A 27,565-nucleotide genomic window follows, 5' to 3' on the forward strand; every position below is an offset into this window, starting at 1 on the left:
GTCATACTTCTTTGGCACCACTAATGAGATTCAGCAATTAATTCCTTAAATGTCAAAAATAAATGAGATGAAAGATGAAACTGGGAAATATCTTTCAAACTTTGGAACAATGCATGGAGGGAAAGGAAGAGCTAACCTTTTCATGCCATAGCAACGGAATGAGTCAGAAACTGGGGCGGAGCTACTGTGTTTATAGAATGGTTCAAAACCAAACCGTTGCCTATATTTCTGCACACATTTAAGGGCCAAGTGGCTTGCCACATTGTACACTGATCATCTATGTTCCACCGGTCGTGGCATAAGAAATAGAATATGAGATATGGAGCCCTTTCCGAGTTTCCTTAACCAATAATAAACATTTCTTCTTGGATGTCCTTTTTTTTCACATTAGAGTTCTTGAAAATGCATTGATAAGATGGCTGAACAAAGACAGAGAAATTTATCTACATCAGGAGAAGCACTCTATGAACTCCTAGGCCTTGAAAAAGGGGTATCCCATGAAGAAATCAAGAAAAGCTACAGGTATTTATGAAAATCTAACGTACTTGATAAGTACCCACAGGTTTATTTACCCATTCACATTTGTTTATATCTGTTCTTTATAGATATAAGGCATTATATCAATGCCTTCTTTTACTTTGACCATTTCCAGAGGTGCTCAGATTATTTTGTCTAGTGTTTGAGGGTTGATGCTTAAGGGCTGAATGTGAATTGACTGCTTTGAGGGCTGGACATGCTTAAATGTTTCATTGTAGGACAATGGATTAGTGTCAGTTATGTTTCAAATCAAATCAAATCAAAAACAAAATGGCTATTGATGCTATGATAATTCACATTTGTTATGAAAACAGTGTTGCAAATGAAAACATAAACCTTATAAAGTTACAGGAAGAGCCATTTAAAAAATGATAAACATAGGTGTTAAAAATAGCTCTGCTTTATTTCCTAGACTCTTACATTATTCAAAATTTTTATTTCAAATATGTTTATTATTTTAAAGATTGTAAAAAATCTTAATAACTATTAAACATTTCTTAATTAGAAATCATTAAAATTCTATCTATCTATATGAATTTTAATAATTCCTAATTAAGAAATGTTTAATAGTTAACATGAAATTGTATTAATAATATAAACACATCATTATGTGAAGCTTACGTTAATTCTACAAAGGATTTAAATATATTTTCATCTTAAACATTTCTTAAATTATTTATATTTACCTCAATAAATATATCAAGGTACCAGTCTTCTTAGAATTTGAATGTTATAATATGTAGAAGGGAAATTGATTATACCAATCTATTGTTTATTAAGAAATAACCCAAGAATATGGGATTCAAACCATTTAAAAATTTAAACTTTTAAATGGTTTGAACCTAAAAATAGCTTGCACCAAAAATAAATAAATACATAGAAAGCACTGAGAAGGGTTTAAAAAACCCAAGAATTCTTGAATACCAGTCTGTCAGCTTCAGAATGACTAGATGCAATATACATATAAGATAAAATCCCAGGACACCTCCAAAAGTAAGGTCCACTGTTAAAAGAATGGTACCAAAATATTTTCTTTTCACGACTTTCAATAAACCGAAGTGGGAGATTGGGGTAGTTTACAGTGCAACACAGTCTGGCAACCAGACCATTGCCTTAGTCTGATTCATCAAATATATCACCACATTAAGCCTAAATGGTTTTTTTAAAAACTGGATGCAGGTACTGCATTTTAGGAAGGGCATTGATAAAATTGCATGAACTGATGACAGCAAACTAGAAGATAAAGATCTGGAAAGTGGAGGGGGGGATGTGGAATGCGTAGGGCTGCTCCAGGATGCAAAGGTTTAAATAGAGACTGAAAAAATTATGTTAGGGATACTGTAACAATGGGTTCCTCCACTGGATGAGATTTTCCATGATTCTGTGTGCAAGTAATCCATTCCCTCGAGTCACTACAAAGGTTTGTTGGCATAAAACATAACCTGGTGCTATTTCTTAATAATACAACCTCTATAACCCTCTGCTGCATTAAAAAAAACATATACTTTATCTGTCCAAAAATGAAATCTTATGGCACTTCAGTGTGCTTTGTCTGGGGATTAACAGAGTTTTCTTTCTTCTGGAGCAGTTTCTGAAGATTTAGAGCTCCAATAATGGCTACTGGTTTTCCTTGCTGGCTACCAATCAGATGTATCTTTGAAACTGATGACCATATCTGTTCTGACCCCCCTCGTCCCACACCAACACACACTCCGAGCCAAAAATAGGTTACAGCATTTAATTAACAGACAGACAGGTCCTTGGCAGCAAACCGGCACAGACAAGCTTGGGCAGTAATCCAACACAGATAAGGCTTGGCAGCAATCCAGTCTGCCAAGCTCACCATAATGTTCTCCGACATTGATTCCTGCGTTGACTTCTGCAAGAGGGGCGTGTGCACAAGCAGTCTTTTTTATAGTCTGCAGAGGAGCCTAATGACCACCAGCTGAGTGCAATTACCTCCTGTAACTGCGCAACTGTTCCTGACGCCTGTTAGCTCTTCGGTGCCATGCACCCAGGAACAACTCACTGCTGGCGTCCGGCTCACTCTCCCTTGTCTCCTACCCACTGGTCCAAGGCTCAGGTGCCTCCTGGTGGCCAACCAGCCTCTCTGGGACCTGCTCGGAGTCGGAACCCTGTCCAGGGTCTTCCACATCCTCCAGAGCCAACTCAGACGGCCCTTTGCTGTCGGAGCGGGTGGCAGCTCCAACGACTCCTGCTGGGCCACAACAATATCTGAATGCTCAATGTTGTTTTTCCATGTGGAAGAGAAGAAAAAGTTTCTCTAATCCCATAAGGGGAGAGTTGTCATGGAAGAATGCAAAGTGAACTGAATTTCATTGTGCCCTGTACATGAATAGTGATAATTTACATAACAATCTATGGTAAAACTGACAGTGGTGTTTTATCCATCTTTATTAGCAATTATGGTAAAAACAAAGGCTGCTTCTGAATAAAGTGGAAATATCAAAGGGATTCACACTTAATGGAATTGTTGTAAATACTTGCAAGACAAAATGATGAGTCAGACACTTGGATTTCATTTAAATGATCCTTTAACTTATGTTAATTTGCTTCATGAATCTAAAACCCTGCTGCTGAAGTAAGCACTTGTCAATGCAGTATAATAATCGTAAAATACCTGACTTCAAATCTCCTATTGTTATTAGTTAGCTTGGTGCTTGCCAGAACATAACCATCTATATTTTAAATGTCATAAACGTGATACCACTGCATGATGCTTCTTTTTCATTTTGATACCATTTTATCTGCAAAAGAGTTAATATGTTTTCCAATTAAAACTTGACCTGCTCTGAGTTAGAGAACACTGCTAGGGCACATTGACCCATAGAGTATGCACAAAGGAAACAACTAATTTGTATAAATGTCCTGTAGCCCACATACTACTTTTCTATTCCCTACTTCCTCTCAGTAGCACAAATAACTTGAGTGAACAACTCCCAATGCCCCATGCCAATTCTGAAACTTTTTTTCATGAGCCCTGGATCCCATCCATCTGCCTTGGAGAGGATACTTTCCCTTTATTTTGAGATGGGGACATGAACAATCTGAAGTGTAGGTCTAAAATACGAACTTTAAAAATAATCCAACCACCACCCCCACCACCCCCGCTCCATCTCTACTTACACTGCTCCGTAAAAAATCCTGGTCCTTTTGAATGCAAGATACAGTTCCATACACTTTGAGTTATTGCTTTGCCTTCATTGCTCAGAAAACCATTAAATGCTACCCCCTCCCCCGATTATCTAATGGTTGCCCACCACTATATAAAATCAATCAAGAAGTGATACAGGAAACCTGTAGATTCATAAACTAATGACAATGTATTTTACAATGAATATGATAATGATTTATCACTGTTGTTGTATGTACACTGAGAGTGTATGCACCAGAGACAAATTCGTTGTGTGTCTAATAACTCTTGGCCAATAAAGTAATAATAATAATAATAATAATAATAATAATAATAATAATAATAATAATAATAAATAATAACTATGGCACAAACCAGCAGTGGTAATTCCAGTGGTAATTGGCACACTGGGTGCTATTCCAAAAGCACTGGAATTACATTTAAAACAGTTAAAAATTGACAAAATCACCATCAGTCAAATGCAAAAAGCCGCACTGCTTGGATCTGCACGCATATTACGAAAATACGTTACGACGTCCTAGGCCCCTGGGTGGGGCCCGACTAGTAACCAATGCCAAATCCGGCGAAACAACTGGCCGCTGTGATACAATTGTACAACAACAACAGTAATAATAATAATAAATAACAACTCAGATGGTCAAAAATCGAGTTAAAAAGGTAAAGAATTGGACATCACCTGGAAAGGACCAATTACATGGTTTCTGGCTCAAATATCTGACCAGTTTACATGCAATATTGGCCAGGCAACTGAATGAAATTTTACAAAAGGGCCAAATTGATGAATGGTTGACAACTGGAAAAACATACTTGATTCAGAAAGATCCAACTAAAGGAACAACACCTGAAAACTATAGACCAATAACATGCTTGCCAACAACCTTCAAATTACTCACAGGCATTATTGCAGATAACATGATGGATTATTTGGAAACAAACAACATCTTGCCAGTAGAGCAAAAAGGCAACAAAAGAAGGAGCAGGGGCACAAAAGATCAGCTTCTAATTGATAAAATGATATTAGAAAATTGTAAGAACAGAAAAACGAACTTGAATATGGTCTGGATTGATTACAAAAAGGCATTTGACTCACTGCCACATAGTTGGATCATAAAATGCTTAGAAACAACTGGCATTAGCAAAAATATTACATCCTTTACTGAAAAGGCAATGAAACAATGGAGAACTGAGTTGGCAGTAGGGAATGAGATCTACGGAATGGTTAATATCAAGCGAGGAATTTTCCAGGGTGATTCACTTTCACCTCTTCTCTTCATCATCGCAATGATCCCACTATCAGTAATCTTAAAAAAAATGAAATTAGGCTACCAAACGGCCAAAAAAGCTGAAAAAAATTCGCATTTACTATATATGGATGATTTGAAACTCTATGGAAAGTCAGAAATAGAAATCCAATCATTGACAAATACAGTCCGAGTATTCAGCACCGATATTTCAATGCAGTTTGGCATGGAAAAATGTGCCACTGTATCCATAAAAAGGGGCAAAATCACTGCATCTGAGGGAATTGAAATGTCCAATGGCCAACTAATTAAATGCAAAGAAAATGAAGCCTACAAATACTTAGGCATTCTGCAGTTGGATAACATCAAGCATGGAGAAGTAAAAACTATTGTCAGACGAGAGTACACCAACAGAGTTAGGAAAATTTTGAAATCTAAATTGAATGGTGGAAATACAATCAAGGCCATAAATACCTGGGCAATACCAGTTATAAGATACACAGCTGGCATAGTTAACTGGACACAAACTGATTTGGACCTTTTGGACCGAAAAACCAGGAAACTAATGACAATGCACTACAGTTTACATCCACGTGGTGATACTGATAGACTATATCTGCCCCGAAAATCAGGTGGCAGAGGATTATTACAAGTGAAGCAAACAGTTGAAGAAGAAAAACATGCACTGGCTGATTATTTAAAAGAAAGTCAAGAACATCTATTAATCGAAGTAAAGAACAAAAATCTACTGAAGGCCCAACAGACAAAACAAGAATACAGAAAAGATGTGATAAAATCAAGAATGGAGAGTTGGCAGAACAAAGCACTGCATGGTCAATTTCTGGAAAAAATAAAAGATAAAGTGGACAGGGAACAAACTTGGTTATGGTTAAAAACAGGTACATTAAAGAAAGAAACAGAGTCACTAATCCTGGCTGCGCAAGAACAAGCTATCCGCACAAATGCCATTAAGGCCAAAATCGAAAAATCCTCTGATGATGCCAAATGCAGACTTTGCAAAGAAGCTGATGAAACTGTTGATCACATACTCAGCTGCTGTAAAAAAATCGCGCAGACTGATTATAAATTGCGGCACAATTCAGTAGCACAAATGATCCATTGGAATTTGTGCAAAAATTATAATATTAAAACAGCAACAAACTGGTGGGAACATCAGCCTGAAAAAGTCACAGAAAATCAGATGGTCAAGATCTTGTGGGATTTCCGACAAAATACTGGCGCATAATACACCAGACATCACACTGGTTGAGAAAAATAAGGTCACAATCATAGACATCGCAATACCAGGTGATAGCAGGGTCGCCGAGAAGGAACATGAAAAAATCGCAAGATACCAGGACTTAAAAATCAAAATTCAACGACTATGGCACAAACCAGCAGTGATAATTCCAGTGGTAATTGTCACACTGGGTGCTATTCCAAAAGCACTGGAATTACATTTAAAACAGTTAAAAATTGACAAAATCACCATCAGTCAAATGCAAAAAGCCGCACTGCTTGGATCTGCACGCATATTACGAAAATACGTTACGACGTCCTAGGCCCCTGGGTGGGGCCCGACTAGTAACCAATGCCAAATCCGGCAAAACAACTGGCCGCTGTGATACAATTGTATATTAATAATAATAATAATAATAATAACAACAACAACAACAACAACAACAACAGCTAGAAAAATTGAAAGATATGAGGCACGAATCATCCAATATAAACAAAATCAGCAATTTCGATCAGACCAATGGCGTTTTTATCAAAGTCTTAATGTGAATGGTGACACCAAAAGTGAAAAACCAGAAAAACAGGCCACACTTGAATTCTGGAAAAAATTGTGGGAAAATGCAAAGGACTACAACAAGGAAGCAAAGTGGATACATGACTTTGAGAAAAGCATTGGCAACAAACAAATGCAAATATTAGAAATAACAACTGAGATGGTCAACAATCGAGTTAAAAAAGTAAAGAATTGGACATCACCTGGAAAGGACCAATTACATGGTTTCTGGCTCAAATATCTGACCAGTTTACATGCAATATTGGCCAGGCAACTGAATGAAATTTTACAAAAGGGCCAAATTGATGAATGGTTGACAACTGGAAAAACATACTTGATTCAGAAAGATGCAACTAAAGGAACAACACCTGAAAACTACAGACCAATAACATGCTTGCCAACAACCTTCAAATTACTCACAGGCATTATTGCATTAACATGATGGATTATTTGGAAACAAACAACATCTTGCCAATAGAGCAAAAAGGCAACAAAAGAAGGAGCAGGGGCACAAAAGATCAGCTCCTAATTTTTTTTCATTTTTTCATTTTATTTGACATTTATAGGCCGCCCTTTTCCCTGAGGGGACTCAGGGCGGCTTACAATTGGTAGGAAGGGAGTGCAAGACAAAACACAAAAAGAAAATGTGGAGTATAATAAAATAAAACAATAAAACACAACATTCATTCAGCATTCGGGTGGGGCGAGATTAGGGTCTTATCCCCAGGCCTGACGGGATAGCCAGATCTTGAGGGCTGTGCGGAAGGTCTGGACGGTGGTGAGGGTACGAATCTCCACGGGGAGATCGTTCCAAAGCGTCGGAGCTGCTACTGAGAAGGCTCTCCTCCGTGTAGTCGCCAGTCGGCACTGACTGGCGGATGGAATTCGGAGGAGGCCTACTCTATGCGATCTGATGGGACGAAGGGAGGTAATCGGCAGAAGGCGGTCTCTCAAATAGTCAGATCCACTACCATGGAGGGCTTTATGAATGGTAAGTAGCACCTTGAAGCGCACCCGGAGATCAACAGGTAGCCAGCGCAGCTCACGGAGGATCGGTGTTATGTGGGCGAACCATGGTGCGCCCACGATCACTCGCGCGGCCGCATTCTGGACTAGCTGAAGTCGCCGGATGCTCTTCAAGGGCAGCCCCATGTAGAGCACATTGCAGTATTCCAGCCTAGAGATCACAAGGGCTCGAGTGACTGTTGTGAGAGCCTCCCGATTCAGGTAGGGCCGCAACTGGCGTACCAGGCGAACCTGGGCAAATGCCCCCCTGGTCACAGCTGACAAATGATGGTCAAAAGTCAGCTGTGGGTCCAGGAGGACTCCCAAGTTGCGGACCCTATCTGAGGGGTGTAAATTTTGACCCCCCCAGCCTGAGTGATGGAACGCTGGCCAAATTGTTGGGAGGGAAGCACAACAGCCACTCGGTCTTGTCTGGGTTGAGTACCAGTTTGTTAGCTCTCATCCAGTTCTTAACGGCCTCAAGGCCCCGGTTCATCACGTCCACCGCTTCATTGAGTTGGCACGGGGCAGACAGATACAACTGTGTGTCGTCCGCGTATTGATGGTATTTTATCCCGTGCCTCCGAATGATCTCGCCCAGCGGTTCCATGTATATGTTAAATAGTAGGGGGGATAAGACCGAGCCCTGCGGCACCCCATAGGTAAGGGGCCTCGGGGACAATCTCTGCCCCCCCACCAACACCGACTGCGACCTGTCCGAGAGGTAGGAGGAGAACCACTGCAAAACAGTGCCTCCCACTCCCACCTCCCGCAGTCGTCGCAGAAGGATACCATGGTCGATGGTATCGAAAGCCGCTGAGAGGTCAAGGAGAACCAGGATGGACGCATGGCCTTCATCTCTGTAATAGCATTACTAATAATTTTGTGTACGATATCAAGAGAATAAAAAAAATTGAAATGGTAATGGACTGGTCAGATAGCAAGAACAACTGATGGCAGATGGACTAAGGCAGTCATAGAATGGATCCCACTTGATAAAAAGCATCCACGAAAGAGACCTAAAACAAGATGGAATGACGACATCACCAAGTATTGCAAGTCCAACTGGCAAAAGAAAGCTCAGGACCGTATTGGTTGGAAACATGCAGAAGAGGCCATCATCCTGCAGTGGATAGACAATGTCTAAAATGATGATGATGATGATGATGATGATGATGATGATGATGATGATTAGTGGCGGGATTTAGGCAGTTTGCATCACTTTGGGAGAACCGGTTGTTAATTTGGAAATATCCAAATCAGCTTGTGTCCAGTTAACTATACCAGCTGTGTATCTTATAACTGGTATTGCCCAAGTATTTATAGCCTTGATTGTATTTCAATTTAGATTTCAAAATTTTCCTAACTCTGTTGGTGTATTCTCTCCTGACAATAGTTTTTACTTCTCCATGCTTGATGTTATCCAACTGCAGAATGCCTAAGTATTTGTAGGCTTTATTTTCGTTGCATTTAATTAGTTGGCCATTGGGCACTTCAATTCCCTCACATGTAGTGATTTTGCTCCTTTTTATGGATACAGTGGCACATTTTTCCATGCCAAACATCGCTGCTGAATACTCGGACTGTGTTTGTCAGTGATTGGATTTCTATTTCAGACTTTCCATAGAGTTTCAAATCATCCATATATAATAAATGCAAGATTTTTTCAGCTTCTTTGGCTGTTTGGTAGCCTAATTTCATTTTTTTAAAGATTACTGATAGTGGGATCATCATGATGATGAAGAGAAGAGGTGAAAGTGAATCACCCTGGAAAATTCCTCGCTTGCTATTAACCATTCCGTACATCTCATTCCCTACTGCCAACTCAGTTCTCCATTGTTTCATCGCCTTTTCAGTAAAGGATGTAATATTTTTGCTAATGCCAGTTGTTTCTAAGTATTTTATGATCCAACTATGTGGCAGTGAGTCAAATGCCTTTTTGTAATCAATCCAGACCATATTCAAGTTCGTTTTTCTGTTCTTACAGTTTTCTAATGTCAATCAAAAAAGAAAAAAGAAAAAACCCAATACGGTCCTGAGCTTTCTTTTGCCAGTTGGACTTGCAATACTTAGTGATGTCGTCATTCCATCTTGTTTTAGGTCTCTTTCGTGGATGCTTTTTATCAAGTGGGATCCATTCTATGACTGCCTTAGTCCATCTGCCATCAGTTGTTCTTGCTATCTGACCAGTCCATTACCATTTCAATTTTTTTTATTCTCTTGATATCGTACACAAAATTATTAGTAATGCTATTAATATAAAAATTAAAACATTTCCCTGCTCAAGTTCTCAATACACAGATAGTCATAGCATGACTACAGAACAATTAACCACATTCAGTCATGACATTGAAAATGCAAGCATTATTGCAATACATTTTTAAATTGCAAGAACCAATCTGATCTTAAATACATTTTAAAACTATTTTTATGTGAAGAACTCTTTCAATTCTTGCTGATCTTCCAAGGATGCTTTAATTATTTTTTTTTACAAGTTGTCCATATTTTGGTAATATACAGGTAGAACAAATCTGGTGCTTTTCCAAATGTATCTCATTTAATACATTCACTTTATTTTCAAACTTCTGAATATCTAATATCTGTTTAACATAATATCATGGATAATAATTTATGGATTTATTTATACAATGCTATCATAAAGACAGTTAATTATGGTGCTCCCAGTATAGCTAGCCTCATATATTATGCTAGGCTACAATGCCATTTGTTTGAGTTTGACTTTATACATTATGTAAGTGTTTCTCAACCTTGCGAATTTTAAGGCATGTGGACTTCAACTCCCAGAATTCTCTAGCCAGTCATGGCTGACTGGGGAAGTTTGGAGTTGAAGTCCACATGCCTTAAAATTCCCAAGGTTGAAACCACTGCATAATGTGATTTCCCCTTCCCCTCCACAAAGTAAAAACACTTCTTCCTAATTTGAAATATAATTTAAACAAACCATGGCTTAGTACAATGTGCGAAACCAATCAGCAAACTGCAAATAAAAATGTTTCTGTGTATATGCTTCTCTACTGTGTTGGGTTTTTGTTCATCTGAAATTTATTATTTAAGGATTTTTTTAGCAAGATAAAATTTACTTTTTTTTTTTTACCATGTTAGTATTTCACTTGTTTTGTTGTGCTAACAAGGCAAAAACTTTGGATAAAATCTATGGCCCTATTCAGAAATGGGCTAGAGAACTAGTGAGATAGCGGTGTAAATAACATATTTTCTATAAGAGGGAGACTTATAAGAATTTTAATATCAAACATTACTTTATTTGCATAACTAATTTTTATACCATTGAAAGTTCTGAAAGTCTGTAGGAACAAGCTGTTACACCCATGCTTTTCAGCTTGTTTTGGTCTGCAAAAGAATCTTCAAGATATCTGTTATAATGGTGAAAAAATGCATGGGTTCAGGTTCAGACAAAATGAAAGAGCAAAATTATTATGTTTAGAGATGAAATGTGTCAATGCTGTTTTCCATAAGGAATAAAATTTCAGAACAGAATTTTGGTTTTATTAATATATTTTTTTTAAATGTGAACATTTCCTTCTCCAATCTTGTGTTATCTTTACAATGCCAAATAGAATTTCGGAATAAAAGAAAGAGATGGGCTTCTGATTTTATAAAGACATAAAATGACAGTATGGACATTAGAAATAAAAATAAATAAATGAGCAAAAATGTCAGCTGGAATATTGAACAATTATTTTATGTACAAAGTAACACCATGAAGCTATTTTTTCCTCTGTTTACAAGGGATCTAAATCTAACATTAGTTGATTTATACATTCTTCTCAAGAAAGACATTGTCTTCTTTCTAACATTCTCTTCATCTCTTTTTTTGTCCTTCACCTTTTCTATCAAAGGAAATTGGCCCTGAAATATCATCCTGATAAGAACCCAGATAACCCAGAGGCTGCAGAAAAATTTAAAGAAATTAACAATGCTCATGCAATATTAACAGATGTGTCCAAAAGAAATATATATGACCAATATGGATCATTAGGGCTGTACATCGCTGAACAGTTTGGTGAAGAAAATGTCAATACATATTTCATGCTTTCTAGTTGGTGGGCAAAAGTAAGTATTGAACTGCAAACCTGGTAGACCAGAGACTGAAACACACAGTCATTGGCTTGGTACAATCTGTTTTGGCCTTTCAATTACAACTTTCACAAAATTTGCTCTTAAACATTGCAGAGTTCTAGATCATTTAATCTAGGAAAGGTTTTAGTCTCAGGAACTTTAATGATATGGCCGTTCTATCTCCATACTTCTGGTAAAGTGCTTATTAAATAATATATCCCAATCTCTTTTATTTGCTAATTAAATATGCTGCATACACATTTAATTGCCTGAAGACATTAATTATATCTGAAGCTAAAACTCCAGGTTAATTTAGACTTTCTTCTCAGAAATGAGTAAATGAAAATGACTCATTTTTCAAAGAGAAAAATCTTCTTGGTGTGACAACCAGATAATCAGTTATTAAAGTACAAACCTATCCCTATTTTGGGATATATATGGCGTAGGGTATGCGTAAGCAGTAGTAATATGCAACACTATTTATCATTATGGTAAATATCTTGTAAAAGGGCTGGAAAAAGGAAGTAGAAGATTTGAGGAGGGCTTTCTGGAACAAAATATAATGGATTGACCCAGGAAAATGGATCTTGCAATTTGTATGACACTGAAAATCTTACTCATCTTGTTTGTTATGTAATTGTAAAGATTTGGCATTTATACCTATCACATACATTAGCATTTCCATCACAGTATGACCAAACATATTAGGCCTCAGGCATCCAAAAAGTGCCAGATTTCACACCTTATGTGTTATTCTCACTGCTATTTCTAGTTATTAGAGCCTTTGGATAAGACAATATTATTAATTTAGCTAGAACATCGACACGCAAGGATTGCCATTTTAAATAGGGATGAATTTATAAAATATTATATTTTTATATTTCATTTCTATGATCTAACTTTATAGTATGATTCCCCTGGGTGTGACTTGCAGCACTTCCACATTCATTTCAGAGGCCTACCAAAAAAAAATTACTCAACTGTCTTCACTTCTGCAGATGTTGAGATGCTAAGAACAGGCAGAAAACACATGACTAATCATCACTTCCTGCAGGAGAGTGCAAAAAAGGTCATTCAACTGAACCTTGCCCCCCCCCCCCAAGCAGCACAATACCTGAAATAACAAACTCCTACTCCACACATAAAGGAAGGATGGAGTTTTTAATTGTCTCCATCCAGGTTTCTGGTATGTATTGGGTGCATTTGAAATATGTAAAAAAAAAACAGTGATTAAACAGTAATTGTTAGGGGGGAATTAAAATTAAAATTCCTCTTTCATGATTTGAACATGAAGTTCTATGGAGAGAGAGTACCGATTTTTGCTTGTGTACATATATTCCTACTACACAATACTCTTCTGCCTGAGCTGCTTGAATCTGCAGCTGGGCTGAAAGAGAATTCATCAGGCTCTGCCTTCACTTCATTCTGAGTTGGAAGTAGCTTGAGAATTCATAGCCAGTAGTTGACAATTTTTGTTCAATCTCCATAGGTATCAGGCTTACAACTAAAAAGAAGCTGGAAGCAGCTGATTATTTGTACTCACTGCAGTTAAACTACAGGCCAAAATATATAACAACACTGATTGTGTTTATGCTTGTAGATGATCTATGGCAGTCTGAGAATAGGAATTGTGTATCTACCCTGTTCCTTCTTGATCTTTCAATTTCAGTATAATTGATCATTATATTCTTTTGAACCAGCTGGCAGTTGGGAGAAGGGGGGCACAATTGTTGGTGGATCTTCTTCCTACATTGTTGGTTCCAGCCAAAATTGGCGGGGGGGGGGGGGGTCTAGCCACAGGCCATTGATTTATTCCTCTTTAATATTTATATGAAACCATTGGCCAAGGTCATTTATTAGCAAAGGGTACATCAGTTCTCAGCATACATCTCTGTCCTTGGTTGCCCAAGTGATATCATTGAGGTACTTTCCCTATGCCTCTAGGCCATGCAGGTATTGATGGGGAAGAGCCAGCTCTGACTCAATGCTGACAAAACCTTAAGTAACTGTAAGTCCCCCACATCTGGTGAGTCTCTCTTCATCATTAGCGGTAAGTGGTATTACGTTCCTCCCACAATCTGTGCACAATTTGGGGGTCCTCCTGGATGTGTGCCTCCTGCTCCAATAAGTGGAAATTGTGATAGGGAGGATCTTTGCACAATTACAACTTGTGTATCAGTTGTAGCAATGTCTAAATTGAGAAGGACTGCTCACAGTATCTTATGCCATAGTCACTCCCAATTATATACTTTGTAAGTGCATTTGGACATTTCATTTGTTATTCAGTGATACATGCGGTACTGGGTGTTGCATGGAACATCACATAACATCACTGCTATATGAGCTGCATTGGCGCTCAATAAGTTTCCAAAGGCAATTTAAAGTGCTGGTTGTCATCTTTAAATCCCCACATGGCATGGAGCGAAATCACTTCTTGCTTCTTCCCAAACGATTTTTGTATGCTCACCAAATCAAGCAGAGAATGCTCTGGGTCCCATCAGTAAAGCAGCGTCATTTGGTGGGCTGAAAGAAGCATGCCTTCTCCCTTATGGAACAGCATCTGTCTGTGATTCGGATGGCTTCTCTATCCTGTTGGCAGTAGAGTTACTGTACCTCTTTTTGTCTTTACAGCAACTAATACTCAGAAGTCAATTTCTCCTGAACCTGCAAGTTTTAAAAAGTGTTAAGTTTATAAGGTGACTCTTTAATCAAGCACTCCCCCTCCCTCCCTCTCTCTCTCATACAAACACATATAAACCAGGAGCAGGGTCAAGCAAGTCACTGATGTCAAAGCCATTGACTTTCTTTCAGCAAGAGGGCAGGTCATATAGTTTCTTGGGTATCAACACTCCTTTGTCAACCCTGGAAGACTCCTTTAAAACCTTTGTGGTCAACTCATATATTTCCTAAATCAAGCCAGGAAGGCATTATTTCTCTGTTCTGATTTTTCTCAATACGTTTCTTCCTCTTTTCTGCTTCTCTAAGGGTCTGTTCACCCTTTGTGGTCTTTTGACTGGGTGCTACTGTTGTTGCTGCCTGTGCTGCTGTTTCAATTGCTGTTGTGGAAAATGCAAGCCCAAGCCCCCGGCAGAAGAGCAAGAGTTCTGCATGTCTCCTGAAGATCTGGAAGAGCAAATCAAGACAGACATGGAAAAAGGTACTTATGATTGTACAGTCACAGATTATACTATTTAACCAAAAAAAGAAAACCCACTCTTACTTTCTCACAAAAATACCCAAGGGCTTTATTCCAGCTGCTCAGTTTTGGGGATCTTAATTTGAGAAAGGACATCCTATACAAAGAAGTGTTAATTAAATTCCTCTCAAACTGCAGTGGAGGTTACTTTAAATGCTCAGCAGGTGGTAATTGATTAATATCCTGATTTTTTTAATGTGATTAGTTAATTTGTAGAGTAGAGGGTACAACTACTGGATTATAGAGCACTGAAATGGGAAGAATATTATTATTTTCAGTGTAAAATGAAGCAGAGTGAAGTATAGCAATGGAAAGGAAGAATCTGATTTACATAAAATGTTTAGCCATATGCCTCCCAGAATCGTGTGATAGCAAAATGGGCGGTAAATAAATTTAACAAATAAATAAGGGTTATAAACATATACAGTATAGTTTTTGAATATGTGTCCATTACGTGTGTGTGTGTTTCTGTGTGTTTAAGAGAGTTATAGACCACTCAAGTCTGATACAACTCTGCAGCTCACAAATGCAATATTAATAAAAAAGTAAAAACAAGAGAAAGTCTGGAAAAACCAACGTTCATTTAATATCACACAGGCATCTATCAACCTCTCTGATGCAGAACCAAGTTTTAAAGATTCATTTAAATAGGACTAAGTTAGGGACAGAATAACTCGGGGGAGGGGAGATATTTTTCCAGAAGGCAGGCATCATGACATGTGTGTGTGTGTGTGTGTGTGTGTGTGTGTGTGTGTGTGTCTGTGAGTAATATCTACTCAAATCTTAGTAGTAGTAAATATATGAAATAATTAAATAATAACAATCTGACTAGCTTCCCACATAGAGAAATCATCTATTAAATGATACAAATTAAATGGTTGATTTCTTCCTGCTAGGAAAACAAGACTAGAAAGCCACTAACCAGACTCGAGGAGTGGACTTGATGGCTAGAAAGGCATACTAAAAGTTTTCTTCCTGTGTCAAATTTTCCTTCTCTGACTCACTGAGCATAAGCCATTACAGCAATGAGTGGGAGGTTTTATCTCGGCAGCAATTCTCAGATTTGTGTTGGGTTTTATATATTATGTTGTTTAAGGCTGTTTGACATACAGGTAGCCCTTGTTTAGTGACCAAATTAGGATCAGCAACTTGATGTTAAGTGAAGCAGTGCTAAACAGAATCGCATTATGATCTTATTTCAGCTTTACTTTATGTTGTCTCCCCAGTTCCTATTGTTGCTCCACACATTATTTTCCTGACTATTTAATAATTGGGTCCCATTTTACTGCATTCTTACTTATAAAGTTAAATGTATAGTAGTATCTACCAGTTTTAAAATGCGTGGAAACATTTTTATAATACTGAATTTTACTTTGCAGCTGTACTGCAAAGGAAACAGGAGATTCAGGACTGTTTCAAATTATAAAGCAGAGCAGAAAATTGATAAATTAATGTTTCTTTTATAATGCTAATGTGAGGTTTAGAAGGAAGAGCATTTTGATGAAAAATATGATAAATAGAACATTACATTTTTTTAAAAAAATCCTGTTCACAAATAGATTCTGAAATCAGTAATGAATGTTTTTAAAAAGGGTAACATTTTAGATGCCTGATCATCTAACTCAGCAAAACACAAAAGGCCATTTAAAAAAAAAGTTCACTCTCTGATTAGCATTCCCATCAAGTGAACCTCAGAATTTCTGTATTGGTAGTCCTTGACTCACAACCACAATTGAACCCAACATTTCTGTTGTTAAGCAAGACAGTTGTTAAGTGAGCTGTGGCCCATTTTATGATTTCATGATCCCAGGACACTGCAACCATCTTTTTTCAGTGCTGTTATAACCAGGGGTGGGCTGCTGCATGGGTTCGGACGATCCTCTGGCTAAGGATCTGCCCAGTTCGGAGAACCCACAAATGCCACCGCCGCCTGGCCCTGTCATCCCGCCCCTCCCAGGAGTTTCCACATGGTCTGTTTGGGATGCCAGGTATGTACAGGGCCCATGTGGACACTCGGAGAGGGCAAAAAACAGGTCTCCCAGAAGTTTTGGAAGGCCGGAAATGGGCCCGTTTCCGGCTTCCGGAGGGCCTCTGGAGCCCGGGGGAGGCCGTTTTCATCCTCCCAGAGGTTCAAGGAAAGCCTTCAGAGCCTGGGGTGGGCAAACCCCTTTTCCACTGTGATGCAGGAGGCCAACTAGGCCATGCCCACAATGGCCACACCCACCCAGCAACAGGGCAGAGAACCTGTTGCTAAAACTTTTGAAGCCCACCCCTGGTTATAACTTAGAATGGCCATTAAATAATGGTTGTAAGTCGAGGCCTTCCTGAACTCTACCACATACTCTAATACATTTGGAACCCGGGGGGGGGGGGGACACACCTATATGCAAATCTATTCAAATGTAAAACTATTGAGTTAAGCATGGTGAAAACATTGGTGATTTTTATTCTGGAGAATCAATTTTGTCAACTCTTGTGAATATATAATAGCCAATATGCTTTGAGGAGAGATGTGTCATTTCAATTGAAAAAAACAATTGAAAGAAAATGAATTTTATCCAGTGCAAATGTATGGTAGCTGAAACAATAATCTTGATTGAAATATTGAACTCTTTGCAAGGCAGTTGAAAATCTGTTCTTTATCATAGGATTATTTCTTGAATGTGCAAACTGTCCACTGACAATATGCATCAATGTTTATGCATGTATACACTTCTAAAGAATTTTAAATGCCTCACATGGCATCTAAGTTAAAACAAATGAAGTCCAGATGGCAATTTTATTTTATTTCTAAATCTTCCTAGGCTAGAGCTGAGAAACATAGGATTTCAAGGAGACTGGCATAATATTTCTGGGATGATAAAGGCAACAGTTGATAGGAAAATGAAGTAAAATGGAAACAGCCAGGATTTGGGAAAATGTCAAGAGAATCTGTCACTGTTTTTAAATCACGTTAAATGTATTTTGCGGGTCAAAGTACAATTTTCCTGTTTCTCAAACAAAACTGGGAATCTGTGCCATTATTGTTTGGCAAAGGAATTCAATAATTCTAGTTGACTGAAGGACATCATAAATGCCTATTCTACTCCTAAATGTCCAAATTCAAATCCTTCTGAATTCCAAGGAATAGCTTTTTTTTAGATAGGTATACTTTTTACCAGGTGATTCAAACCATAATTGTGAAATCCCTTGTATTTAGTGCTCTCCAACCTTGCCTATTTTGCTTAGTTCTATACTGTTATTTTAAATAACAGTACTTCTGTGAAAATAAGCATATTGCCAATTTGAAGGTAGTGCAATTATGTAATGATATTTAGTAGGCTGAAAGATTTTCCTGTACTGCAGAGCAGAGATGGTATTCAGCCGGTTTTCTCCAGTTCAGGCGAACCGGTAGCGGCGGCTGTGGGAGATTCCGCCCACCCGCCCAAATGTAATGTGCAAGTACTGCACATGCGCAGAAGGCGGTGCGCATGTACAGATGCAGCACCTGTGAGCGCTCACATTTGCAAACCGGTAGGGAAGGTAAATGAATCCCACCACTGCTGTAGAACATAGGATTTTGAAAGCGGATCAGATTGTGCTAATTGAGTTGAATAGGAACAAAGAAAGTACATAAGGAATTAAAGAGAAGTCTATGCTGGAAATGGGAATGGACAGGAAACAAGGAAGTGATCTTTCATAGAAAAATAAGAATTCTTGCTCTGAAACTTTTCACTTCTTAAAACTAGATACATTTTCACAATAATATGTAGTTAAAGTACTTTTCAACTGAACAGAGAAATGTAATCATCTGCTTAGATCTTTTTAGTAAGATTTAAACATGGCTGATTTAAGGGGAAACTGGATAAAGAATGATCTTCTCCAACTTGGTGCCCTCCGCAAAATGTGTTAAACCCTGGATAAATATGGTAACTGAGGATGAAGGGGGGTATAGTTAAGGTGACCAGATTTTCAGATTGGTAAAAAGGGACACCATTGACCGGGGGCGGGGGGGGGGGCTTGATTAAAAATTTTATATTTTGTCAAAAGGTCACACAAGGTGATTACATGACCCCAGGACACTGAAACCATCATAAATACGAATCTGTTGCCAAACATCAAAATTTTGATCACGTGACCATGAGGATGCTGCAACGGTCGCTAAGTGTGAAAAATGGTCGCTAAGTGTGAAAAATGGTCACTTTTTTCAATGCCATTGTAACTTTGGTCACTAAATGAACTGTTTGAAAGCTAAAGCTAGCTTGCATTATAATGCCTTATGCTAGCTTACATTTTAAAGAGAGAGAAGCTAAACTCCTTATTAGAATTGAAATAGAAATGAGTAGAGTAGAGTAGAGTAGAATAGTTTATTAGCCAAGTGTGATTGGACACACAAGGAATTTGTCTTTAGTGAATATGCTCTCAGTGTACATAAAGAAAAATAAAATAGAATACATTCATAAAGAATCATAAGCTACAACACTTAGTGAGAGTCTCTTTCTCTCTCTCTCACACACACACACACAAACACACACACACACACATACTCCTCCTCTGGATTCACTGGGATGTTTATAAAATCCCCCTCCTGTGCGCACACTCCTTCAGCCTCTCTCTCTCTCTCTCTCTCTCTCTCTCTCTCTCTCCCCCCCTCCTCTGGATTCACTGGGACGTGTATAAAATCCCCCCTCCTGTGCACACACTCCTTCAGCCTCTTTCTCCCCTCTTTCTGAATTCGCTCAGAAGTTTTTAAAATTACCTCTTCTGTATAGAGACCAGGTTATCAGCCACGTGAGACATACGCTGTGTTTCTATGGCACAGTAATCCCCTCCCCAAACAACATGCAATGCCAATTTAGAAGCCCCGAGCAGCCAAGGCGAAGCAGCAGTCTGGGGGGGAGGGGCTGAGCTTGGACAGCCTCAGAGGCAGCCCGCCAGCTCCGAGAGAGAGAGAGAGAAAGAGAGGGGGGAGGGAGGGGCTGCTCAAAGCAACAGAAGAAGAAAAAATCCGTGAGGGAAGCCCGCGGTCTCCACATGGAGTAAAGTCTTCTCCTCCCTCAGCCATTGGCAACAGCTCCCAAGGACACGCGGGTGGAAATGTGCTTGGCTTGAAGAATATACGCCCCAGTTGCTAGGAGAGCCTCAAGGCAGCTGGAAGCTTTTTCGTAACTTAAAAAAAATTGGGACTTTTTTTTAAAAAAGGGGACGTGGGACAAATTGTTCAAAAGAGGGACTGTCCCGCTGAAAGCGGGACGTCTGTTCACCTTAGGTATAGTCCAATGTATTTGGAAGGTAATAGTTGCATTTTATGTAGGAATAGTTGTGTATTGTCAAATAGGAAGTAATTTCTCACTAGCTATAATTGTTAACAAGCATGGAAGACTCTGAGATATTTAATTCCTGATTCTTGTTGTTTTAGATGGGGAAGCTCCAGTTCTGCTTCAGCCAATAAATGCAACTGAGAAAACCCAGCTTATTGGTGACAGTCATCGTAGCTATCGCACAGAATCATAAATCAGCAGCTTTCAGAATTTGAAGGATTATAAATGACAAATTCTGGATTATAAAGTATCATCAGAACATGAAAGACATTAGGACACTGTGCACACCATGTACCATAGAGAAGATGCTCTACCATAATATTGTTTCCAAAACTGTGTTGTTGAATACTACAAGGATAGTAGGAACAAACTATTTTTAAAATAAATGCATTTCCAATATTGCTAGAAATATATGACATACAACATGGTATTCTCATCGCATGTAAGAAAGTCCCTAATATTCTGGGTACTTGCATGTAGTATCTAGTGAATTTAAAATCATTAAAGTTGTTATAGTACTGCTTCTTCTCAAGTCCCAGAAGTACTTAAAATGACTGACATCCTTACTCTGCAGTGTTACAATTTTGATCTTAGTGTGGTTCTTCACCTCTCTCTCTATATATATATATTTCTTAAAAGCAAGACTGCTTTTCTTACTATTCCTTCAATAGATTGTTTCCCCCAGAGAATACATGAATAAAACAATATGTAATGTTAATAGGTCTGTTTTGTCCATGGAGGATTATTGCATGGGTCTGCTACTATCTTGGAAATGCAGAAAACTCAGAGTTAGGGAATAAATTAATTTGCATTTGGGTATGCTGTAGGTATAAATAATTGAAAAGTTACTATATCCCTCTTCAGCAACTGAAATGCCCATGACTTTACTTCTGTTCAATGAATACGTGATTCATTGATACATCAGATTTCAATTTGACATATTCAAGTTTCATTTTCTACAAAATACTCTACAACCAGAAATCTATTCTTCAACGGTTTTAAACTTATTTACTTACCATGGATATGTCTAATAATTGAAAACCAATATAATTTGTATACCACATCTTGGCTTCTGATACCATCTTGTAATCTAACTCTTAGAATTATATTTAAAGGTTAAATGATGTATATTTTCAGATAAATGTAGATAGATTTAAACTTTAAAACAATATTTTGTGCATGCAGTTTGGATATAACTTCTGTGTATCAATTATTATTGTTATGCTTTTGCTTAATCAAGGAAAGATTAACAATGGCTGGAAATCTGTCCCATCTTTGGAATGCTATATCTTTTTTTATAAGGACAGTGAAGCAAACTGTTAACAATATGAATTTGTACAGAAATAGTAAGACCAACTCTAAACATCCTACTCCATGGAAAGTGAATTCAGACAACCTCATTTTATCAAACTTACATTGTGTATACATAGAAACAGTCTTGAGAATGGTTTAACTGAAAGATTTCAAGGAGGGCTCAGTTTTGTAGTAAAGACTATGTTGTACAGCATGGGATGTGAACTGAGTTGTGCTTATGGAAAAGAACAAGTTTTCCAGTTGATGAATGCAAATCCAATCATGGCTATTGCCCTGTGGGATGCATATTTACTGAGAAATAAAATCTTAATGCATTCCTTGGATTTTACATCCAAACAATCATGGACATAATTAAGCTAGAAAGTTAATAATTTGAATGAATGACAGAAAAATATAGCAGCAAAAAAGCCAGGTTATCAAAGACTAGTCTAGTGATGTCTAAATAAACATATAGATCTACAATCTGTACAAGAATAAATGTATTCTATTTTAGATAACCTGAAGTCATACAATATTCATTAGCTATTTGACAACATAGCATTTGCTTTTCATTACATGGATAGTAGGACAAGGAATATAAAACAAATCCTGTAAAATGAAAAATGTACAGTAATATAATCTTGATTACATGTGTAGATGTCATTGGCAGTCAATTCAAAATGTACTTTGTATACTGCATTTCATCTTGTGCTGACCAATATATTACTTGAATAAAAATTCCATATAATATCTATGTATCCACTTTTTTCACAAAAAAAATCTTGTTTTTCTAATTTCCAGAACAGTATCATTTTCTTCTACTGCGATTTCTACTACTACTACTTTGTCCTTTTAAATTGGTTATTTTGGCTTAAGATATAATTTGGCATTGAAGTGGCACCTGGAAGACTATTCTCCTAAGAAGCCATATATCCAGGATAAAAACAGAAAATGATTTAATGGAATAATTTGAAATGATTGAAATATTAAATACAATTAACTCCATATGTATTTACTAATTTCCCATTTATCACATTAATTTCGGATTCTGCTAAACCCTTGTTCAGTCTGTCCCACTCCTCCTCTCATTGTTGCCTTTTGTGTTGCTCGTATCCTTGTGTGGAACAATTGCCCAGCCTCTCCAATGCAGGTGTTAATCAGGTTTTCTTTCATTTTCTGCCAAACGGAGCACTTTTTCCTTTCTATGAATTCTTCTTGCTTTCAGTATCTCACTTTTTCAGTTCTTTGAAAAAGGAAACACAGCTCTTTTGTCTGCAATAAAAGGGTACACAACAAGGTATTTTGGTTTAAATGTTTGTTCATTTCATTACATATATTTCTTATAAATGCCCCCCCCCTCTCCTCCAGATTTCTGTTCTTCTTCATCTTCCTTTCTAGGTCCCTCGAGTCTGTGGATATGTGGGGCGCACAAGTGCATCTTCCTCAGGCTTGTCTGCAATTCGCACAACTGATGTATGGACACAAGCCACCAAAGTACAGGTGGATCATTCATAATATTAGTTAGATGCTTATCAAAATGCTTATCTAAATATTGCATTTTCCTTCAATTCCTAAAAGTAACAAAAATCTCCAACTTAAACTATCTTTTCCCACCATGGATTTTTTTTTGTTTCCTTTATAGAAAGCTATGAGCGAAGCTTTAAACTGCACTGGCTTGAGCAGAGATTTGTGCTACAGCAATGAACTCTTCTGCATGGCACGGATGTAGGGGCTGTTTTGACACACACACACACAACACACAACACACAAACCACAAACACACACACACGAGTTCCGCGTAGCGGTGGTGCCTGTGCTACTACTGTAAATTTAGCAGTTCGTTTTTTTCCTGAGAAGCTCCTTCTCAAATGAAACTCCGTTTGACACTAAGCTTAGTTTCGCTTTATTAAAGTAATGGCAGCAAAAGTGACTTATTTATTCCTAACGCCTTTTTGTTTCCCACCGAAATCATCAGCAAATCCAAAACAAGGGCTTAAATGTTTGTTTCCTCTCAAAGCATGAATGGCAACTTCAGAAATAGTGACAAAGAATAAATTATAAAATAGAACAAAAAGCCTCCTTCGAGCCGGAGTCGAACCAGCGACCTAAGGATTTCAGTATGAGTTAACTCTACAGTCCTCCGCTCTACCAGCTGAGCTATCGAAGGGATACATTTAGTTGCTTTTTGCGACTGAGTGTAAAGAGCGTAAATTTGCTTGTTGCATTAGAAAGCCGGTGAGATCGCAAGATGGCGCTGAAGATCGTGTGGTTCGAAAATGTTCTGGCTTCTTGGGTGAAATCAGTGGCTTAGTGTTTCTGCGACTCCAAAATGGGAGAAGCGTGTCCGCAGACAACTAGGAAAGCGCGAAGGGCCCCGAACTATGGGATTGATAAGCGAAAGGGACAAAAAAGCGAAGCGTATTTTTAATACATATTTTTAAAGGAGATAAATCCACTAGAATCGAAGAACTTATATGAGCTCAAAGCGAAATGGATATCCTACGTTTCTTATCTGTTTCAGAGTCTTTTCAAAATAATTAGCAGCTAAAGTGTCTAAACAGAAAACAGAAAATTATTATTTTATGCAATGGAAAACAATCTGATATGAGCTATGCCGTTTGTACATGTAAAATAAAGCAATTCAGGAGTCGAAGGAAAATCTAGACCCAGTGCATTGTTACTAATGATATATCAAGTTTATTCTGAACTAGATTCGAAAGCTGCCTTACCAGGTTTGGAAAAAAAAACCATTTCATGGACATTGTTTAATATATATACATTAACATTAAAGGGCTCCCGTCATTTGCAAAATAAAGTCTCCGAGCCAGGCAGGAGTCGAACCTACAATCTTCTGATCCGTAGTCAGACGCGTTATCCATTGCGCCACTGGCCCTCCGTGAGAAACTCTTTCTTGTAAAAATCTAAAATAATAAAAATGTATTGGTTCAGTGAGCTTTTAGATTCGATTTGAGTTTCTTCCATATATCAGATTACACTGATTGCTGTAAAAATTGATTCAGGAATGCTTCTGTGCTCTGTTTATTTTCTGCAAATGCGGTTACAATGATGGGGAAATAATTAATACAAAGTCCACTCTATTTCGGCAGCTTATATATCTCTTTCGAAACAGCATTTTCGTTCCTTCGATAGCTCAGCTGGTAGAGCGGAGGACTGTAGAGTTACTCGTATTGAAATCCTTAGGTCGCTGGTTCGATTCCGGCTCGAAGGAGGCTTTTTGTTTTTTGTTTTCTTTCCTATGCACAATGTTTTTGGTGGGATATACCCATTGAAGAATGCGTTCTGAGACCAATTTAAATTCCACACGCTTTAATGGATGAAGTAAATAACATTTTTATGTGAAATAAATCTTCACATCTGGCATCCAACTGGACTAATGAAGAACTATGTCAGATGCCCAGTTAGAGAAAGAAGGAAAATAAGGGATGTCTTTTTAAACATTCAATCAGAAACTCTCAGTATGTTAATACTTTACCTAATTAATCAAAGATATATTTCAGCCTTCATTCTACGCTGTTGCTTTAATCATAAATGTAAAAAATGTCTAAAGTGTAAAAAAAGGAATGAAACATACACAGGTGGAGAAAAATTAGTCTATAAGTTGAGTTTGTAACCTTAATTGCTATGGTGAGTGTTGGAGTAGAATTAGGATCATAGATCCGGGAGAAGTACAGGGATATTCACACATACTGATCTGCCTCACCCTTCAGTCACACACACAAACACAAACACAAACACACACACACACACACACACACACACACACACACACAGACCTACCTTCAGAGTAACAAAGTTAACAGGAAACCTTGTCGATTTTCTCCAGTTTACAGTCCCTTTCAACAAAAGCTTAACATTTGTCTTAGAATAAAAGGTGCTATTACTCTCTCACACACATTATTGTAATGGGTGCCAGAGAGATAGTCTTTATCTGATAATCATCAGATACATTAAAGACATTCTTGTACAGATAGTCCTCACATACTTACTGCAGTTGGGACCAGAAACTCCATGAATAACCCGCATGGTTGTAGAGTGAAATGCCACATGACCAAGCCACACTTATGTCAGTTTCTTCATTCCAACTGCTGTCATTAAGCAAATCACCCACAATCATTAAATGCAATGTCACATAACAGTGATTGGCAACCTCCTGCCACCTTCCACATTGACTTTGCTTGTCAGAAGCTGGCAATGAAGATCACAAAACAGGATGACATGACTGGGATGCTGCAACTGTCATAAATAAGCACTAGTTGCCAAGCACCTGAATCACAATCATGACTGCAGGGACACTGCAATAGCCACAATTTAAAAGACCAGTTCTAAGTCTCATTTTTCAGCACTGTGGTAGTTTTGAGTGGTCGTTGAACAAGTGTCGATAAGCAAGGATTACCTGGATTTAACTTGCTTTGTAAAGGTTTGTGGCAGGTGCTTTTATCAAGCAATTCATGCCTCTTTCATGGAATTTTAGGAGAAGTGTAGGTTTACATATAGCTCTGATTTGGTGCCCAATATTCCTCATATTCCATATGTCTTTTTTTATTTATTGTGAAAAAAATAGCTAAGGACAAAAATGTACATAGAGATTCTCAGTAATCCAGGTCACAATTGTCCCAAAGGTGATTTCTTTTTCAAGAGGCAACTGGACTTTCTGGTTTTTCTTTGAAGATGTTTCACTTCTCACCAAGAGGCTTCTTCAGCTCTGACAGTGCAGTGAGCCATGTGCAAATCTGCAGATCAAACAAAACAACCACTTCATAAACACATGGCACAACATAGAACAAGTCCATTAGAACTAGATTCAGCAGTCCATCTGCATCTAAAAGACAAGGGCCACTCTTTTGAAGATAGCAAAGTCCACATTTTCGACAGAAAGGACTGCTGATTTGAAAGAGGGGGCAAAGTGACCATCTATTTCAAACTTGAACAGCTCTCTCTCAACAGAGGGAGACCGATACAGCATCATCTATCTCCAGTCTACAACACAATCCTTTCAACAGTTCCAAGAAGGCTCCACACCCATTTGCACTACTCATGTGACTCTGATAATACAGAAAACCTCCAGTGGCCTCAACAACTCTCTAAAAGAATGCAAATGACCAGCTGTCTACAAACAGTATAACTCCTTCTATCCCCCACCATCCAGTCAGAACTGAAGAAGCTTCTTGGATGAGAAGCGAAATGTCTTCAAATAAAAAAACAGAGTCTAGTTGCCTCTTGGGAAAAAAAGACATCTTTGGGACTAAGGACGAAGAGTTTCCTTTGATTAGTAGTATTTTAAGGAGGGCACATTCAGACAACCAGTTTAATATACAGTCCTTCAGTCCGTGAGTTAGCACAAAAATGAGGATGATGCTTTCCATTCAGTTCTATCCAATTATTGGCAATTACATGGCCCAGCTCTCTCCATATTTGGTTTTTGGGAAGTTTTTTTTAACTATTGACCATTCCAAGCATAACTGCTTTAGTTGTTAATGCTCTAGATTTCATGTTCATCTTTTTGTATGACCCCGTGCAATTCAACACTTTAATTCTAGACTGCATTCACTGCTTTTATCAATCTATGATCTTACGAAGGGAAATTCTTTGCATGCATTCAGTCTCTTCACCATAAATTGTTATTTTAATATTTCCATTCTTCACAATGATCATGAAAGCTTGATCTTTTTGATGTTCAGTAAGAGGCCAAATTCCCACTTCCTTCTTTAATCCTTTTAACCAGATGTTTCTGGCCTTCTTTTGTTTCTGAAAGGACAGTTGTGTTATCAGCATGTCCAAAGACTGTTTGTGTTCCTTCCCCCAATCTTTTCTCCAATTTTTGATGCTTCAAGTTCCAGCTTTCTCATTATTATTTCTGCATACAGGTTGAATAAGAAAAGTGAAATTATGCAACCTTGTCACACTCCT

General features: G+C 38.0%; 1 protein-coding gene and 3 non-coding genes across 5 annotated transcripts; 2 read left to right on the top strand and 2 right to left on the bottom strand.

Annotated features, from left to right (window-relative positions):
* The first annotated feature begins 415 nt into the window (after positions 1-415).
* On the top strand, positions 416-20,704 carry DNAJC5B (DnaJ heat shock protein family (Hsp40) member C5 beta). Of its 2 annotated transcripts, none has more exons than XM_032223302.1 (4): positions 416-522; positions 11,629-11,842; positions 14,834-15,017; positions 20,452-20,704. In XM_032223302.1, the coding sequence occupies exons 1-4, from the start codon at positions 416-418 to the stop codon at positions 20,535-20,537; spliced, it is 591 nt and encodes a 196-aa protein (XP_032079193.1). In that variant the 3' UTR covers positions 20,538-20,704. The 2 variants fall into 2 exon arrangements, with proteins under 2 accessions (XP_032079193.1, XP_032079194.1); XM_032223303.1 differs by having other exon boundaries at positions 14,834-15,005; positions 20,443-20,704.
* Positions 20,705-23,714: 3,010 nt separating this feature from the next.
* Positions 23,715-23,804, bottom strand: TRNAY-GUA. The gene is given in 2 exon segments: positions 23,715-23,750; positions 23,768-23,804. It is a non-coding gene; the product is annotated as a tRNA-Tyr (tRNA).
* A 653-nt stretch (positions 23,805-24,457) lies between these two features.
* TRNAR-ACG lies at positions 24,458-24,530 on the bottom strand. The gene has a single exon. It is a non-coding gene; the product is annotated as a tRNA-Arg (tRNA).
* Positions 24,531-24,777: 247 nt separating this feature from the next.
* TRNAY-GUA lies at positions 24,778-24,866 on the top strand. Its single transcript is given in 2 exon segments — positions 24,778-24,814; positions 24,831-24,866. It is a non-coding gene; the product is annotated as a tRNA-Tyr (tRNA).
* Positions 24,867-27,565: the final 2,699 nt, after the last annotated feature.

The sequence above is a fragment of the Thamnophis elegans genome, chromosome 8 (assembly GCF_009769535.1).
Source record: "Thamnophis elegans isolate rThaEle1 chromosome 8, rThaEle1.pri, whole genome shotgun sequence".
Taxonomy (NCBI): Eukaryota; Metazoa; Chordata; class Lepidosauria; order Squamata; family Colubridae; genus Thamnophis; species Thamnophis elegans.

Excerpts from the sequence above, each read along its gene's own strand:
- DNAJC5B (XM_032223302.1), top strand. The coding sequence starts at position 416 with ATGGCTGAACAAAGACAGAGAAATTTATCTACATCAGGAGAAGCACTC. Across the intron at positions 523-11,628 it reads GAAATCAAGAAAAGCTACAG|GAAATTGGCCCTGAAATATC; the intron begins GTATTTATGAAA and ends TTTCTATCAAAG. Across the intron at positions 15,018-20,451 it reads GGAAAAAGGTACTTATGATT|CTCCAGTTCTGCTTCAGCCA; the intron begins GTACAGTCACAG and ends TAGATGGGGAAG.